This window comes from Panthera leo, chromosome F2 (genome assembly GCF_018350215.1).
Source record: "Panthera leo isolate Ple1 chromosome F2, P.leo_Ple1_pat1.1, whole genome shotgun sequence".
Classification (NCBI taxonomy): domain Eukaryota; kingdom Metazoa; phylum Chordata; class Mammalia; order Carnivora; family Felidae; genus Panthera; species Panthera leo.
In genome coordinates, this window is record NC_056695.1 from 30,208,448 (window position 1) to 30,228,406 (window position 19,959).

The window sequence follows — 19,959 nt, forward strand, 5'->3', positions numbered from 1 at the left end:
GGAATTGCTACCTTCAAAATATCTTTTGAATGCTTATTTTTAGACCGCCCGTGTTTAACAAATACTCTGCTAGGTGCTATGTGTACACTGATGAATAAAACAAGGTTCTCTGCAAAGAAAAAAAACCTTGGTCTAGGAAGGACCCATTAATTCTTACAAATTTAATTAAATATGGCTTTGGGAACTAAAGAAAATTTCTTCCAAAAAGTTAACTTTGTAGTTAAGAATGCTTATGTACACAGTCAGAATTTCAGAGGCTCATATATACGTAGAAACTCTAAACTGCTATTTCAGTCGATGATACTTTGTCTTATCAACTACCTGTATATCTTTCCCAAAGTGCACTCTCACAAGCAAAGTTTGTTAAAACAATGCAACATTTCATGTATTCTCGCATACCTAGTCTTAGTAAAATATACAACAAACTGCAATTTTTAAATCTGGATATCAAAGACAACTTAAACCAATCATATTACACATCTGAAATAAACATCCTAAATTTTATATCATCAGTGTGTCAGCAAATACGGGGGCGATGGAACCGTGACTGAATACGCGAGGCTGTTGCAGTTAATCTTCATCATCTCTTTGAAACGGTACTACTTGAATTTCTCTGGCTATCCTTTCTGCTAATGTTTTACTATTTGCAGCAATTATTCTTCGTGACATCAAGTCAAATGGCTCACCTAAAATCAAACCAAATATGGAAAGTGGTTATACCTCATACAAGAATTCCTGTAAAACTAGTACAGCAATATGTACTATGGTCAATCATAGTATTTTAATACTTTCAGTTTCCTTTACTCTGTCACAGAACCATAATGTTTAAGCTCTGGCGATGCATAAATGAGTTTTAAGAGTATTTTAATAAATACCAGGTTTTTTTTGAGGGGGTTGTGGTGTCTCAGTCATACCAGTTTGAAAAAGGTTATCTTTACAGTTTTTAGTCTTTATTTAAATTCCAGTTAACATCAGTGTAATATTAGTTTCATCTATTCCTTCTTTTGTGTGTTCTTTTTCAATTCTTTTTATTACTCTTACTACCTCTTTAATGTTTGGGAACCTATGTTCATGAAATTTGCCTCCAAAGCATTTCATACCACTCTTCTTCCATTCCCTTCTTCGTTGCCTTTCTCCCAGATCACTGGTGAATACTTCTGGGCCTGGTTCACTGTAAAAAACTTCATCAGTTCAAAGCAAGCAGTCAGCCTCTCTAGGCCCAAGGCACAAAGTGATGGTGGAGACAGTTCACTGTCAACTACCACCATGATCACCATTCAAAGAGCTCTTGGTACAATCCTCAGATTCAGTGACCTTCTCTACTTTTCTAATAGCTTTTCAAGAGTTCCTGGTACCTTTAAAAAGGCTTAGCTATCTATCATTATTAGTCCCACATTACAATTAGCTTTTTACCCTCCTTGCCTGTCAAAATTTGATATCCTGATTTTGCAGAAAATCACATGGCTTGTTTGTTTTGCCTTCAACAGGTGAAGTGTAGTATATGTTAAACATTAAAGGAAAAAAGCTGTAACTAAAGGAAAGTCCAACAGAGAGAAAAATGCTTCAGTGTCCCATCATTTTACCTGTCACATCCATTAGCACTCCACCAGCTTCAGTAACAATGATGCCAGCTCCTGCCATATCCCAGCAATGAATTCCCATTTCATAATATGCATCTGCAACGCCAGTTGCCACAAGGCACATATTAATAGCTGCTGTTCCAACACCTCGGATCCTACCAAATAACATTTAAAAATAAGATGGAAAAAAAAAACTTTCAAACAGGTTCCTCCTTTAGTTTTAAGGGTTGATTGAGAGAATTTGAGTGAATATGGAGAATGTTAAAAAAAAATTATTTCATGATTTGTTTCATCATTTGTTACAGTGATCAGTGATTATGATGAGCTCAGATGATTAGCATTTTTTAGCAATAAAGTATTAAGGTATGCACACTGCCTTTTTAGACATAATGCTGTTGTACACTTAATATACCATGGTAAAATAAACACATAATTTATATGCACCGGAAAAAACAAGAAATTCATCTGACTGGCCTTTTTGCTATGGTCTAGGACCAAACCTGCACTATCTCTGAGATATGCCTGCATTTATAATGGGAAACCTTCTTTATAATGGTCTACCACTATCAAGTGGTATTATTATCACCAATAATGGGACAAAAAGGTATCAAGTACCTCTTCCTATGATGCACTGAGAGACAACATTGCTTGTCTGGCATTCCAGCCAAAAATGTAACTCTAATCTTTTGTTTTCTCTTAAAAAAAATTTTTTTTAAATGTTTATTTATTCTTCAGAGAGAGAGAGAGAGAGAGCACGAATGGGGAAGGAGCAGAGAGTGTCAGCACAAAGCCCAGTGCAGGGCCTGAACCCACAAACTATGAGATCATGACCTGAGCCAAAGTCAGACGATCAACTGAGCCACCCAGATGTCCCTATGTAACTTTTATCTTGAGAAAGCCAGACAAACCCAAATCAAGGGACATACTACAAAGTAACTGGCCTACATTTTTCAAAAATAGCAAGATCATAAAAGACAAAGACTAAGCAATAGTTCCAGATTAAAGACAATTGATGAGAAATGACAATTAAGTGCAATGTTTGATCCTAGATTGGATCTTGGATCTATTTTTCAAAATTTGCGTAAGGCCACTATATTAGGTAATATATCGCCATTAATTTCCTGATTTTTGTAACTGTAGTTATGTTAGGGAGTATCCCCCTTATTAAAGGAACACACACTGAAATGTTTAAGAAAAAGGGTTCATCATGTCTGCAAGTAATTTTCAAATGGTTTTTCCTCAAATTCCTTTTGTAATTGTTTAAATTTCTGAATATAAGGCAATGCTATCTGTTCACAGAAAAGGAAATAACAGGAGTTGGGGGAGAGCTGGAAGACGGCACACTAGGAGGATCCTGAGCTCAACTTTCCCTACAGACACACCAAGCCAACAGCTACATTTGTGCAACGAACTGAATAAGGACCCAGAATCTGGCAGAACAGAGCTTAATCATAGAGAGACCAGACCAAAAGGGTAAAAGGGGCAGACATGCAGTTGGGAACCAAAGCCCTCTGGTGAGACTAACCACAAACAGGAAGGTCACCACAAGCATGGAGAAGTGAGATGATCAGGCTCCGTGCCATGTACCCTAGGCATTGTGGAAACACACCGGGAAGACAAGTCCCTGTAACATTTGGCCCTGAAGATGAGTGGGCTTAACTTCACAAGCTTTTAAAATCAGTGGGGTTTAACCCCAGGTACTTTTAAAATGAGCAGGCTTAGTTCTGGAAGAGCTGGAGGACAATAGGAAACAGTCTCTACCCTAAAATAACCCAAAATAAGTAACCCATAATAAATAACCCAGCCTAGACACACCATAGAAGCAGTAGTTTGAAAAGTGCCTGTGGTATATGTGGAAAGATAGATTTATTTACTATCACAAAACATGTGGTGCAATGACACATCTTCAGGAAACTTCTCCAAGAACAAAAGTGGAGGCAGGCACCACTTCCCTTCATCTCCCCCAGCTTAAATAGCCAGATACATGTGGGAACTTGTGCATTCTCCTTCTATTTTGCTAGAACCACCTGCCCCACCCCCACATTCACCTGCAGACCCACCCCATACAACTCCTCCCACAACTCGACAGGCATTCCCCAAATGCAGCTCCTGCCCCACCACATCCTGCAAGCAGCCTGGGCAGGGACCAAGTGACTGTCCCTTGGATAGAGGGGTAGATAACCCCACACACCAGCACACCCACAGTTCCAGCAGCCAAACCTTTTAGCTGACCACCCAGGAAGGGTGCCCTGCACCTGGTGAGCCTACAGCTACAGCAGACAAGACTGGGTATAGACATATAGTATGGCTGCTCACCCCTTCCGAAGAAAGCCTCTCAGGGAGCCCCACAGGGAGAGTGCTCTGCCCTCTGGTGGGCCCACAGCTAGGGCAGAGTAGGTGCAGACATCTCCCACATACAAGCATGCAGTGACCAAACCCAGCACGGTGTGCCCACAGCAGACACAATAGGTTATTGCAGCCAACTGGACTAAAGGCAAATGTGACTCAGCCACAACAGTAGGATGTGCACAGCCCCCAGAAGATATCCCAGGAGTGCCTGGTTCTGGTGACCAACGGGCATTGTGCTACATGGCACCATAAACTTCCCTTCGCAAGGCCACTTCTCTCAAGAGCAGGAAACAGACCTTCCTCATACACAGAAATAAACAGAGAGTTAGTCCCGTCTCCTCATTTTGTCTATGTTCCAAATGAAAGGACAAGGAAAAAAAAAATCACAGCAAAAAGGCTAAATGAAATGGAGATAAACAATATGCCTGATGAAGAATACAAAGTAATGGCCATAAAGATACTCACTGGACTTGGGAGGAAAAAAAAGTAGAAGATCCCTGAGATCTTTGACAGAGAAAAAATATAAAAATGACCAATCAGAGATGAAGAACTCAATCCATGCTAGAGGGAATCAATGACAGAATGGAGGATGCACAAGAACAGACTGGTGATCTGGAAGACAGGGAAATGGAAAGCAACCAAGTTGAATAGCAAAAAGAAAAAAATAAGAGAACTCAACGATTTCATCAGGCATAATAACATTAGCTCTCTGAAGGAGAAGCAAGAAGGGGCAGAAAACTTATTTGAATAAATTATAGCTGAAAACTTCCATAACCTGAAAGAAACAGACATCCATATACAGGAGGCAGAGACCCTCCAACAAGATGAACCCAAGGAAGTCCACACCTCCCTACATCATTTTTGCCATGTTATTTTTAAAATTTTTTTTTAAAGTTTATTTATTTTTGAGAGAGGGAGAGAGGGAGAATGAGTGAGGGAGGGGCAGAGAAGGAGACCCAGAATCTGAAACAGGCTCTAGGCTCTGAGCTGTCAGCACAGAGACTGATGCGGGGCTTGAACTCTCGAGCTGGAGATCATGACCTGAGCCAAAGTTGGACATTCAACCAACTGAGCCAACTAGGTGCCCCTTGCCATGTTAATTATTAAAAGAATTTTAAAAGCAAGAGCAAAAAACAGTTGCATACAAGGGGAATTCCATAAGGCTACTGGCTGACTTTTTTGGCAGAAACTTGCAGGCCAGAAGGTAGTGTCATGATACAGTCAAAATGCTTACAGGAAAGTATCTGCAACCAGAATATTCTACCCAGCAACAGAACTGTTTGGAACAGGAGAGATAAAGAGTTTCCTAGACAAACAGAAGTTAAAGGAGTTTATCACCACCAAACTTGACTTACACAAAATGTTGAAGGGAATCCTGAGTGGAAAGAAAAGGCCATAATAATAAGAAAATTATGAAAGAAAAAATTTCACAGATAAATGCAAACATATAATAAAGGCAGGTAAATCACTTATAAAACCAGTATGGAGGTAAAAAAAAAAAAACATGAAAGTAGTAAAATATACAAAATGAGTCAAGGGATACACATAAATAAAAGGATATAAAATATGACATTCGTGGGGTGCATGGGTGGCTCAGTCAGTTAAGTGTCTGACTTGATTTCAGCTCAGGCCATGACCTCACGGTTCAGGAGTTCGAGCCCCACACTGGGCTCTACACTGAGAGTGTAGGGCCTGCTTAAGATTCTCTCTCTCTCTCTGCCCCTCCCCTGCTCATGCTCTTGCTCTCTCTCTCAAAATGAATGAATAAACTTAAAAAAAAATATTCATATATATATATATATATATATATATATATATATATATATGACATATATATGACATATATATATATGACATTCATAAAACAAGGGTGGGGAAGTAAATATTTAGTGCTTTTAGAATATGTTTAAACTTAAGCAATCATCAACTTTATATAAACTGCTACACCCATAAGATTTTATATAGGAACGTAATGGCAACCACAAATCAAAAACCTATAATAAATAGGAAAACACAAAAAAAGAGGAAGGAATCCAAGCATAATACTAAAGGCCATCAAACCACAAGAGAGAGCAAGAGAAGAAAGGAATAGAGAAGAACCAGAAAATAAGGCACAAAAAATGGCAATAAGTACATACCTATGGATAGTTACTTTTAATATAAAAGGACTAAATGTTACAATCAAAAGATACAGGGTAAATGAACAGATTAAAAAAAAAAAAAAAGACCTATCCATTTGCCACCTGTAAGAGGCTCACTTTAGACCACTTAAAGAATGGAAAAAAAGGTTCCATGCAAACAGAAGTGGAAAAAAAGCCTGAGCAGCAATATTTATATCCCACAAAACAGACTTTAAAACAAAGACTGTAACAAAAGACAAAGAAGGGCATTATATAATGATAAAGGGAAAAATTTTAAAACAGGGTTAATAATTGTAAATATCTATGCACCCATCATTGGAACATCCAAATATATAAAGCAATTACTAACAGACCTAAACGGAGAAATTGACAGTAATACAATAACAGTAGGGGCCTTTAACACAACACTTACATCAATGTATATGCCATCCAGACAGAAAGTTAATGGGAAACAGTATCTTGAATGGCACATTGGACCAGTGGACCTAACATATATACGAAACATTTCATCTGAAAACAGAATACACGTTGTTTTCAAGTGCACATAGAACATTCTCCAGGACATGTTAGACCATAAGACAAATGTCTATAAATTCAAGATTGAAATACTATCAAGCATCTTTTCTGGCTACAACAGTATGAAACTAGAAATCAATTACAAGAAAAAACCTGCAAAGAATACAAATACACAAAGACTAAACAATATGCTACTAAACAATCAGTAGGTCAACCAAGAAATCAAAGAGGAAGTAAAAATACATGGAGATAAATGAGAAATACAACTGTACAAAATCTTTGGGATGCAGCAAAAATGAATTTTAAGAGGGAAATTTATAGCAATACAGGTCTAAGTCAAGAAACAAAAATCTCAAACACCTTACAAACCCTTAAATTAAGAAATCTAGACAAAGAATATGGCCCAAAGCTAACAGAAGGAAATATTAAGACTAGAGCAGAAATAAAACAGAGACTAAAAATAAACATGGAAAAGTTCAATGACACCAAACTGGTTCTCCACAAAGGCAAAACCGATAAACCTTTAGCCAGATTCATCAACAAAACAAAGGACTCAATCAGAAATGAAGGTGGATAAACAACTTATAGCACAGAAATACAAAGGATTATAAGAATATTATGAAAAATCATATGCCAACAAACTGGGCAACCTAGATGAATAAATTCTTAGAAACCTATAAACTTCCATACCTAAATGAGGAAGAAATAGAAAATTTGAAAACACCAGTAACTAGCAACGAAATTGAATCAGTAATCAAACTCCCAACAAACAAAAGTCTAGAACCAGATGCAGTCACAGGTGAATTGTACCAAATATTTAAAGAGTCAATACTAAAAGAAAATACACACACACACACACACACACACACACACACACACACACACACACACTACATATTCTTCTCAAAGTATTCTAAAGGACAGAAGGAGGAAAGCTCCCAAATTCATTCTATGAGGCCAGCATTACTCTGATACCAAAACTAGACAAAGACATTATAAAAGAAGAACACTATAGGCGATTATCTCTGATGAACATGCAAAAATCCTCAATATATTAGCAAACCACATTCAACAATACATTAAAATGATCATTCACTATGACCAAGTGGGATTCATTCCAAGGATGCAAAGATGGTTTAATATTTGCAAATCAATCAATGTGATACAGCACATCCACAAAATGAAAGATAAAAATCACATGATCATCCCAACAGATGCAGAAAAAGCATGTGACAATTTTCAACATCTGTTCATGTTAAAAATCCTCAGCGAAATCGGTTTACAGGGAACATACCTCAACATAATAAAGGCCATATATGAAAAGCCCACAGATAACATCATACTGTGGTGAAATACTGATGCCCTGCTTTTCTTCTTAAAAAATTTAATGTTTATTTTTGAGAGAGAGAGGAAGACAGAGCTTGAGCAGAGGAGGGGCAGAGAGGGAGAGGGAGACATAGAATCTAAAGCAGGCTCCAGGATCCGAGCTGTCAGCACAGAGCCCGACACAGGGCTTGAATCCATGAGCCGTGAGATCCTAACCTGAGCCAAATTTGGATGCTTAACTGACTAAGCCATCCAGGCACCCCTGAGAAAGCTTTCCTTCTGAGCACAGGAACAAGACCACTTTTCTTGAACATGCTACTAGGAGTCCTAGCTGCAGCATTCACATAAAAGGAACTCTCGTGCATTTAAATTGGCACAGCTACTGTGGGAAACAGTATGGGAGGTCCTCAAAAAAATTAAAATAGAAATAGCATACAACCCAGCAATTGCACTACTGGATGCACTACCTAAAGAAAATGAAAACACTAATTCAAAAAGATGTATGTACCTTTATGTTTACTGCAGCATTATTTACAATAGCCAAGATACGGATGCAACACAAGGGTCTTTCAACAGATGAATGGATAAAGAAGATGGGAAATAGAATAGACAGACATAATGGAATATTACTCAGCCATAAAAAAGAATGAGACTTGACATTTGTGATAATATGCATGGATCTAGAAGGTATTACACAAAGCAAAATAAGCTAGAGAAAGACAAATACCATATGATTTCAATATATGTGGAATCTAAAAAACAAAACAAATGAACAAAAATAGATTCTTAGATATAGAAAATAAAATAATGGTTGCCAGAGGGGAGGTGGGTGGAGGGATGGCTGAATTAGATAAAAGGGATTAAGAAGACAGGTTTACAGTTATGAAATAACTCACAGAAATGAAAAGTACAGCATAGGGAACAAAATCAATAATTTTGTATATTGTTGTTTGGTGACAAATGGTGACTACACTTACCATGGTGAGCACTAAGATACAGAACTGATGAATCATTATGTTGTACACCTGAAGCTAATCTATTACCATACGTTTATACTTCAATTAAAAAAACACAAAAATTTTAAAAAGAAACAGGAATTGATGACTAATGTATTTATTTTGTATCTAAAATATGAAAAAAATAACACTGTACCTCAGTACATCCTTTGTGCCAAAGCAATTTAAAAATGATTAAAATTTGATGTCAAAGGTTTTACTGCCTTTGTCTTACTGTATATCAAATTTAAGAAAGAACTAGTAACAAATGTTAAACGGATGTTTGCTTTCCAAATACATAAAACCAAATTAACTTTAGTGGCTTTTGTTAGTTTATATGAAGAATGGCATATTTTCTCCCTTGTCCCACGGTACATGTGATGGTCCATAGCTCATGTCCTAGAAAGCAAATACCAAGATCTTTCATGAATAACCCCTTGGTATTCTATTCAGATAGAATTGTAGGCTGGAGGAACGATAGCGATACATACTGGTAATGCTTCTGTCCATTTCTAATAAAGAAACTCCTTTATTGCTCTCAGGCAAGGAGTCTTATAGTCAGAAAGAACATTCTTTTACAGACAAATATTACCAGAGAGTATTCAATTACCAAATAATTAAGGCTATGGTCTACATTGTACAAATGTGTTCTGAATCCTATCTTAGTCTGATGCTTCTATAGAATTGTGATACTGAAGATCGTTCTTCTTAGAGATTTGAGTTTGTGCCACTGCTTAAAACTATAATCTTGAAAAAGTTTCCTTTTCATGTTTTACTCTTCTTGTCATCAAAATGGGGATACCAACTTATTTTGAACCACTGTTTTAATAGTCATAATAAACTGATGTAAAGCACCTGGGAGAGTGCCCAGCATATAAAAGGACCTCATAGACTATATTTAAGATGAAATTATTCCCTAAACCATGATGCCAGAAAACACAGCAGTAAACAAACAGTGCATTTCACCTAAGTAAGTCTCCCAAAATTAAAGGAAACAGACCCATAATGATTTAACTTTGCCTCATAAATGTCATTTCCTAATTAGGAACCTATTAGACTGTTCCTACTTGTTTAAGGCATGCATTCAAATTATGACTCCCTTTAGTTTCGGGCGCGCGCGCGCGCGTGTGTGTGTGTGTGTGTGTAACCCTTCTGAATTCACATTGAAAAACTCAAGAATCAGCAAAATGCAAAAGATCACAGAAAAAAAAAAAATCAATAAATTAGCATTTCTCCTTGGTAATATTTTCCTGGCATTATTTCTTTATAATTTTAAGAAAATCCAAAACTAAAAGGTCACACTGTTTACTTTTGACTTCAATGGAAACATAAAAGGTTAAAGTTGTAGAGTGCTTGCAGCTCCTTTACGAATAACATAACCATTTTATTTTCTCACAGTTAAAGTCCTTGCTTTAAAACAGCACATCATAGCTGCAAGCTTTTTTAAAATCCTCTTCCCTCAAGGACATCATTCTGGGAGGTTTCATAGCTTTTTTTCTAAGTAGGCTCCATGCCCAACATGGGGTTTGAACTCGCAACCCCAAGATCGAGAATCACATGCTCTACAGACTGAGCCAGCCAGGCACCCCTAGGTCCTATACCTTCTTTTTTCTTTCTTTTTATTTTTTAACATTTATTTTTGACACAGAAAGAGACAGAGCATGAATGGGAAAGGGTCAGAGAGCAAGGGAGACACAGAATCTGAAACAGGCTCCAGGCTCTGAGCTATCAGCACAGAGCCCGACATGGGGCTCGAACTCATGGACTGTGAGATCATGACCTGAGCCGAAGTTGGACGCTTAACCGACTGAGCCACCCAGGCGCCCTGGTCCTATGCCTTCTTGACAAACTCCTCTCTTCTATTTTATTACTATATAGATCACAGATTTACAGCCTAGAATTATACTTTGTACAATGGCCAAACTATACATGGAATGTCTTGACTCCTAAAAAGAAATGTCTAATGTTGAGGAAAGAGAAATGGTCTGGAAGTCAGGGTTCTAGTCACATCTCCATCTACCTTATACCACATCTACCTTACCTCACATCTCTCTGAACCTTAGTCAACTCACCTACAAATAAGTCTGCATTTTCAGATGTTCTTTGGTCAGTTCTCAGTCTTACAACTTAATGATATTTTCAGAAGGAAAAAGGTACAAACAATTGATAGTGAAATAAAATACAAAAATCTGTGGTTATTATTAAGTCTTTTTTTTCATGATAACAACTACAATAAAGGTCAGAGAAATGGTACTTAACATAGACATTAACTACATTAAATTTAGGAATCTCAAAACTCTAGCTTCTTTTTTAAGGACAAATGTATATAACTGTAATATTTGCTTTGAATTTCTTCATTTACAAAACTTCCATTAAAGAAGTACTCAGGTTTGGGGAATAATAGTGGCATTCTGATTTCTATTTCTTAATGTTTATTATTTATTTTTGACAGAGAGAGCATGAGCAGGGGAGGGGCAGAGACGGGGGGGGGGGGGGGGGGGGGTGGGCAGGGAACAGAGGATCCAAAATGGACTCCGCACTGACAGCAATGAGCCTGCTGTGAGGTTCAAACCCACAAACTGTGGAATCATGACCCGAGCTGAAGTCAGACTCTCAACCAACTGAGCCACTCAGGTGCTCCTGGCATTCTGATTTTAAAACCCCATATTATCTTTCCACAAAAAGCAAATAAAAATTAACAAGGACAAATAAAACCCACAGGACCAATTCCTTCAGCAGTTCTAGGATCCAGAAAACACAAAATTTCAAACTACCTGAAGTAAAGGGAAAAACAAACAAACAAACAAAAAAATCCTAACAGAGCATCGAAAGCTTGTACATGCTAAGTTGGGGAGAGGAGGCAGAAAAGACTGTCGCAAGAAGGGAACAGAGGACCCAGAAGGAACACAGACAAAACTACCTTAAACAGGAAGTGAGACAACAAATACAAATATGTTGAACACATGTAAGGATTTGGTAATTCATAGCCCTACTATGGAAGGAGCTGGAAAATATGCAGACCCTAACCTGGCAGCCCCAGGGAAGCTAACTACCCTAAGAAAGAAAAAGTGAGACAACAAATACAAAAATTCTGAAAACAGGTAAGAATTTGGTAATTCATAGTCCTGCAAGATTATGTATATAAAGACTTCTCTTTACAGAGAAGGCACTAGAAAAAAAGTAGAACCTAACCGCACAGCTTCAAGGAAGCTGTACTTCTTGGGGAGAGTCCAATAAGACTGGTTATTCCACGTATATGTGCAATGTAAAAACAAAACAAAATATGGAGCATTTGGGTAGCTCAGTTGGTTAAGCATCTGGCTTCGGCTCAGGGCATGATCTTGCAGTTCTTGAGTTCAAACCCGGCATCAGGCTCTGTGCTGAAAGCTCAGAGCCTAGAGCCAGCTTCAGATTCTGTGTCTTCCTCTCTTTGCCCCTCCCCTGTGCTTGCGTGCGCATGCTCTCTCTCCTTCTAAAATAAACATTAAAACAAAACAAAACAAAACAAAACAACAACCAAGCTTAGATACAGAAAACAGATTGGTGGATGCCAGGGGTTGAGGATGAACAAGATGGATAAAGGGGGTCCAACGGTATAAATTTCCAGTTATAAAATAATTCATGGGGATATAATATATTACATGGTAACTATAGTTAATAAATCTGTATCCCATATTCAATGTGCTGAAACAGAAAAATATGCAGCCAAGAATTCTTTATCCAGCAAGACTGTCATTCAAAATAGAAGGAGAGATAAAAAGTTTCCCAAACAAAAATTAAAGGAGTTTGTGACCACTAAACCAGCCCTGCAAGAAATTTTAAGGAGGACTCTCTGAAGGGAGAAAAGATGAAAATATATATATATAAATAAATACCAAAAGCAACAAAGATTATAAAGGACCAGAGACCACCACCAGAAACTCCAACTCTACAAGCATCATAATGGCAATAAATTCATATCTTTCAGTACTCACTCTAAACGTCAATGGACTCAATGCTCCAATCAAAAGACACAGGGTAACAGAATGGATAAGAAAACAAGATCCATCTATATGCTGTTTATAAGAGACTCACTTTAGACCTAAAGACACCTTCAGATTGAAAATAAGGGGATGGAGAACCAGCTATCATGCTAATTCTCAACACAAGAAAGTCGGAGTAGCCATACTTCTATTAGACAATCTAGACTTTAAAGACTGTATCAAGAGATGCAGAAGGGCATTATATCATAATCAAGGGGTCTATCCACCAAGAAGACCTAACAATTGTAAACATTTATGTGCCAAATGTGAGAGCACCCAAATATATAAATCAATCACAAACATAAAGAGACTCATCAATAGTAATACCATAATAGTAGGAGACTCCAACACCCCACTCACAATGGACAGATCATCTAATCAAAAAATCAACAAGGAAACAATGGCTTTGAATGACACACTGGACCAGATGGACTTAACAGATATATTCAGAACAGTTCATCATAAAGCAGCAGAATATACAGTCTTCTCCAGTGCACATGGAACGTTCTCCAAAATAGACCACATATAGGGACACAAATCAGCCCTAAGTAAGTACAAAAAGATTGAGATCATACCGTGCATATTTTCAGACCACAATGCTATGAAACTCAAAATCAACCACAAGAAAAAATTTGGAAAGATAACAAATACTTGGAGACTCAAGAACATCCTACTAAAGAATGAATGGGCCAACCAAGAAGTTAAAGAGGAAATTAAAAAGTATATGGAAGCCAATGAAAATGATAAACACCACAACCCAAAACCTCTGGGGCGCAGCAAAGGGGATCATAAGAGGAAAGTATATAGCAATCTAGGTCTCCCTAAAGAAGGAAGAAAGATCACAGATATACAACATAACCTTATGCCTTAAGGAGCTGGAAAAAGAACAGCAAATAAAACCCAAAAACAGCAGAAGACAGGAAATAATAAAGATTAGAGCAGAAATTAATGCTATCAAAACCAAAAAAAACAAAACAAAAAAAAAAAAAAAACAAAAAAAACACCAGATCAATGAAACCAAATGCTGGTTCTCTGAAAGAATTAACAAAATTGATAAACCACTAGCCAGTTTGATCAAGAAAAAGGAAAGGACCCAAATAAAATCAAGAATGAAAGAGGAGACAGCACAGCCAACACAGCAGAAATAAAAATAATAAGAGAATATTATGAGCAATTATATGCCAATAAAATGGGCAATCTGGAAGAAATGGACAAATTCCTGGAAACATAAATACACTACCAAAACTGAAACAGGAAGAAATAGAAAATTTGAACAGACCCATAACCAGTAAGGAAATCAAATTAGCAATCAAAAATCTGCCAAAAAACAAGAGTCCAGGGCCAGATGGCTTTCAGGGAAATTCTACCGAACATTTAAGGAAGAGTTAACACCTATTCTCTTGAAGGTGTTCCAAAAAAAATAGAAATGGAAGGAAAACTTCCAAACTCTTTCTATGAAGCCAGCATTACCTTGATTCCAAAACCAGAAACCCCACTAAAAAGGAGAACTATAGACCAATTTCCCTGACGAACATGGATGCAAAAACCCTCAACAAGATATTATTAGCCAACTGGATCCAACAATACATTAAAAACATTATTCACCACGACTCAGCGGGATTTATACCTGGGATGCAGGGCTGGTTCAATATCCACAAAACAATCAATGTGATCCATCACATCAATAAAAGAAAGGACAAGAACCATAGAATCCTCTCAATAGATGCAGAGAAAGCATTTGACAAAATACAGCATCCTTTCTTGATAAAAACCCTCAAGAGGTAGGGATAGAAGGAGCATACCTCAAGATCATAAAAGCCACATATGAACGACCCAATGCTAATATCATCCTCAATGGGGAAAAACAGAGCTTTCCCCCTAAGGTCAGGAACAAGACAGGGATGTCCACTCTCTCCACTGTTATTCAACATAGTATTACAAGTCTTAGCCTCTGCAACCAGACAACACAAAGAAATAAAAAGCATCCAAATCAGCCAGGAGGAGGTCAAACTTTCACTCTTCACAGACAACATGATACTCTATATGGAAAACCCAAAAGATTCCACAAAAAAAAAAAAAAAAAAAAAAAACCTGCTAGAACGGATTCATGAATTCAGCAAAGTTGCAGGATATAAAATCAACGCACAAAAAATGGTTGCAATCCTATACACCAACAATGAAGCGACAGAAAGAGAAATCAAGGAATTGATCCCATTTACTGTTGCACCAAAAACCATAAAATACCTAGGAATAAATCTAACCAAAGAGGTGAAAAATCTATACACTGAAAACTATAGAAAGCTTATGAAAGAATTGAAGACACAAAAAAATGGAAAAAGATTCCATGCTTCTGGATAGCAAGAACAAATACTGTTAACATGTCAACACTACCCAAAGCAATCTACATATTCAAAGCAATCCCTATCAAAATAACACGAGCATTCTTCACAGAGCTAGAACAAATAATCCTAAAATTTGTATGGAACCAGAAAAGACCCCGAATAGCCAAAGCAATCTTGAAAAAGAAAACCAAAGCAGGAGGCATCACAATCCCAGATTTCAAGCTATACTACACAGCTGTAATCATCAAGACAGTATGGTACTGGCACAAGAACAGACACTCAGATCAACGGAACAGAATAGAGAACCCAGAAATGGACCCACAAACATGTGGCCAACTAATCTTTGACAAAGCAGGAAAGAATATCCAATGGAATAAAGACAGTCTCTTCAGCAAGTGGTGCTGGGAAACTGGACAGCGACGTGCAGAAGGCTAAACCTGGACCACTTTCTTACACCATACACAAAAATAAACTCAAAATGAAGGAAAGACCTCAATGTAAGACAGGAAGCCATCAAAATCCTCAAGGAAAGCAGGCAAAAACTTCTTTGATCTTGGCTACAGCAACTTCTTAACACATCTCCGGAGGCAAGGGAAACAAAAGCAAAAATGAACTACTGGGACCTCATCAAGATAAAAAGCTTCTGCACGGCGAAGGAAACAAACAGCAAAACTAAAGGGCAACCAACAGAATGGGAGAAGATATTTGCAAATGACATATCAGATAAAGGGTTAGTATCCAAAATCTATAAAGAACTTATCAAACTCAACACCCAAAAAACAAATAATCCAGTGAAGAAATGTTCAGGGGACATGAATAGACACTTCTCCAAAGAAGACATCCAGATGGCCAACCGACGCATGAAAAAATGCTCAACATCACTCATCAACAAGGAAATACAAATCAAAACCACAATGAGATACCACCTCACACCTGTCAGAATGGCTAATATTAACAACTCAGGCAACAACAGATGTTGGTGAGGATGAGGAGAAAGAGGATCTCTTTTGCATTGCTGGTGGGAATGCAAGCTGGTGCAGCCACTCTGGAAAACAGTATGGAGGTTCCTTAAAAAATTAAAAGTAGAACTACCCTATGACCCAGCAATTAATTGCACTACTAGGCATTTATCCAAGGGATACAGGTGTGCTGTTTTGAAGACACACATGCACCCCCATGTTTATAGCAGCACTATCAACAATAGCCAAAGTATGGAAAGAGCCCAAATGTCCATCGATGGATGAATGGATAAAGAAGTGGTGTATATATATACAATGGAAGATCACTCGGCAATCAAAAAGAATGAAATCTTGCCATTTGCAACTACATGGATGGAGCTGGAGGGTATCATAATAAGCAAAATTAGTCAGAGAAAGACAAAAATCATATGACTTCACTCATATGAGGACTTTAAGAAACAAAACAGATGAACATAAGGGAAGGGAAACAAAAATAATATAAAAAGAGGGAGGGGAACAAAACATGAGAGACTCTTAAATGCAGAAAACAAACTGAGGGTTGCTGGAGGGGTTGTGGGAGGGGGGATGGGCTAACTGGGTAAGGTGCATTAAGGAATCTACTCCTGAAATCATTGTTGCACTATATGCTAACTAATTTGGATGTAAATTTAAAAAAATAAAATAATAAAACAAGTTATTAAATGTAAAAAAAATAATTCTGTATCCCATATTTCAAAGTTGCTAAGAAAGTAGATCTTAAAAGTTCTCACTACAAGAAGAAAAAAACTCTATTATGTGATGATAGATATTCACTAGACTTATTGTGGTGGTGATCATTGCACAATATATCCAAATATGAAATCATTATACTGTATACCTGAAATTAAAATAATGTTATATGTCTGGGGTGCCTGAGTGGTTCAGTCAGTTTAGCATCTGACTTTCTCGGCTCAGGTCATGATGTCCTGGTTCATGGGTTCCAGCCCTCCGTCTGGCTCTGTGCTGACAGCTCAGAGCCTGGGGCCTGCTTCTGATTCTGTGTCTCCCTCTCTCTCCGCCCCTCCCCAACTCGTGCTCTGTCTCTCTCTCTCTCTCTCTCTCTCTCAAAAAAAAAAAAAAAGAAAAGAAAGAAATGTTATATGTCAATTATAGCTCAAGAAAAATTTTAAGAAAAGTGCCACCCCTTTTAGACTAAGAAGTGAAGGAAAAGAATTAGTGAAAAATTAAGGATCCTACAGAAATAAAAGTGAAACATAGGCCAACCCCCAACCCCACCACAACTTAATAGATTATCATAAAACAAACTGCACAGAAGGGCAGAACTGGGAATAAAAAGTTCTGAAATCAGGAACCCTGATCACAAAATGAACAGAAATAGAAAAAAGGAGACCACATCCATACAGAACTACTATAAAATATCAGACATTTGCTAATGAAAGTGTTTGGTTTTGGTTTTTGTTTTTTTTTTTGGCTGATAAAGTCTCCCCCAAAAAGTCCACAATGAGACTGAAAAAAACTGAAAATGAAATCAATCCAACCTGAATTAAAACCCTCAAACAAATGTTTGTAAATATGGGGGTGGGGGAGGGAGTTAAATCAGAAATTCAAAAAAACTGCTGTAGAAATGGGGTGGGAAAAGGAAGAAATAAAAGATGCATAAACCTCAGAAAAGAAGATGGGGGAGGGGGGAGACAAAATTGTATCATGAATGAAAAGTAGATTACAAGGTACCCTTAGGAGAACAGATGCCAATAAAAACCTAATGAAGGGCAATGAGGAAAAGCAATACAGGAAAGAAGTGAAAAGGGTCAGAGAGAAAGTGGTTGAAAAAGATGACACAAAGCAGGTTGAACATTAATACTAGTGTCCTGAAGAAATGAAAACAGAACAGAAAATGAAAATGAGAACTGAATTAGTATTTAAAACTATAATTCAGGGGTGCCTGGCTCAGTCGGTTGGGCGACCGACTTCGGCTCAGGGCATGATCTCACAGTTTGTGAGTTCGAGCCCCGCGACAGGCTCTGTGCTGACAGCTCAGGGCCTGGAGCGTACTTCGGATTCTGTGTCTCCCCCCTCTCTCTAACCCTCCCCTGCTCACGCTCTGTGTCTCTCTTTCTCTCAATAATAAATAAACATAAAAAATTTTTAGAACTATAATTCAAAGATTTTCCTGAATAAAAAAAGACATGAGTGTACATGTTAAAGGAGAAAACTGCCAGAATGAGCAATTCCAAGATCATTGTACAATTAGAAAGATTAAAAAACAAAAAAGCAAAACAAAACAAAAAGAGCCTCCAAGTAAAACATGAATTAAAAGGCCAAAAAAATTAGAATGGCATCAGATTTCTCAAAAGCGACATACAAAGCAAGGCAACAGTAAAACAGCATTTTCAAGAAATTCAGTCCATACTTTGTTTCTTAAGGATATTACATCCAGCCAAGCTGTTCAAGTTTCAAAGCCACAGAAGAAGAGTTTGGAACATGCCAGAACTCATGGAACTTTATGCACATGTGCCCTTCCCAAGGAACCCATAAAGGATGAGCTTCATACAATCTTAAGATGACCGGGAAAACTTTATAAGATGCCTGTAGCAGTCCTTTTGTTAGGTCCAACAAAAAACTAAGACTAAAGGGTAGAATTGAGACTAAACTGTCATATTAAAAAATGAACAGGCCCGTTTTGTTAAAAGAAAAAAAATTAAATTCATTATAAAACAAAACTCCATTCCAGGCTGTATTCAAGAGACACACTTGAAACAATGATTCAAAAGGGCTACAAATAAAAGTGGACCAACATGTACCAAGCAAATGGCAATAATAGTTAGGAGGCAGAGTTTTCATTTTTGATGTCAAAGTAGACTAAGTCCAAAAGGATGAAACAAAACAAAGGATACTGTAAGTAAAGTTAAAATGATACAATAAGGTGTAAGTTATGTATAGGCATCAAATAATACAGCTTCCACCTTATATAAGATAAAAGCTCTAAGAGTTGTAGGAGTGCCTGGGTGGTCAGTGGGTTACATGTCCAACTCCTGATTTCAGCTCAGGTCATCTCATGGTCGTGAGACAGAGCCCTGCATTGGACTCCCCCTGAGTGTGGAGCCTGCTTCTCTCCCTCCATTCTCTCTATTCTCTCTCTCTCACCCTCCTCTGCTTGTGTTCTCTCAAAATAAATCAATAAACATTAAAAAAAAAAAAGACTTTATGAGTTCCAAGGAGAAATACTGAGAAACACACTAATAACAGAAGAATTTAACATATCACTCAGTATGAGACAGGTGAAGTAGAAAAATAAACGTAATAAGGTCAATCTTTAGGCTATATATCAAACATTATACCCTGATAATGGAGCATATGCTTTAACTCAGTTCATATGGAACTGTAACAAGCATTAATTATAGAATGCACAAAGAAAACATTAGTAAGTTCCACAGATTTGTTACAATGTAACAAAACTACTAAAATTAAAAAATGAAATTTAAAGAAACTTTCTTTGTAGAAATTTAAGAATAGAACTCTTAAGTGAAAGAGGAAATACAAACAAATTACTGATTTTATGAAAATAATTAGAATGAAAACCCTACATATCAGAATCTACGGAACCATTTAACACAGAGGTAAGACAGAAATTCATAGCCTAGATATTTATATTAATAAAAGTAAAAGAATAAAAGCAAACTCTCTACTTAAAAAGGAACCAAGAAAGGCACAAGGATGAAAATAATAAGG

The 19,959-nt window shown here is 37.3% G+C and overlaps 1 protein-coding gene across 3 annotated transcripts in view; it reads right to left on the minus strand.

Annotated features, from left to right (window-relative positions):
• Window positions 1–498: 498 nt before the first annotated feature.
• IMPA1 (inositol monophosphatase 1) overlaps window positions 499–19,959 on the minus strand; it is a 32,564-nt gene continuing 13,103 nt past the window's right edge. For all 3 annotated transcript variants that reach the window (XM_042923311.1, XM_042923310.1, XM_042923312.1), the window contains exons 8-9: window positions 1,584–1,735; window positions 499–686 (exon numbers count right to left, since the gene is read on the minus strand). In XM_042923311.1, coding sequence (XP_042779245.1) covers window positions 571–686; window positions 1,584–1,735 — 268 coding nt within the window. In that variant the 3' untranslated portion in view covers window positions 499–570. The remainder of the gene's footprint in view (window positions 687–1,583; window positions 1,736–19,959) is intronic.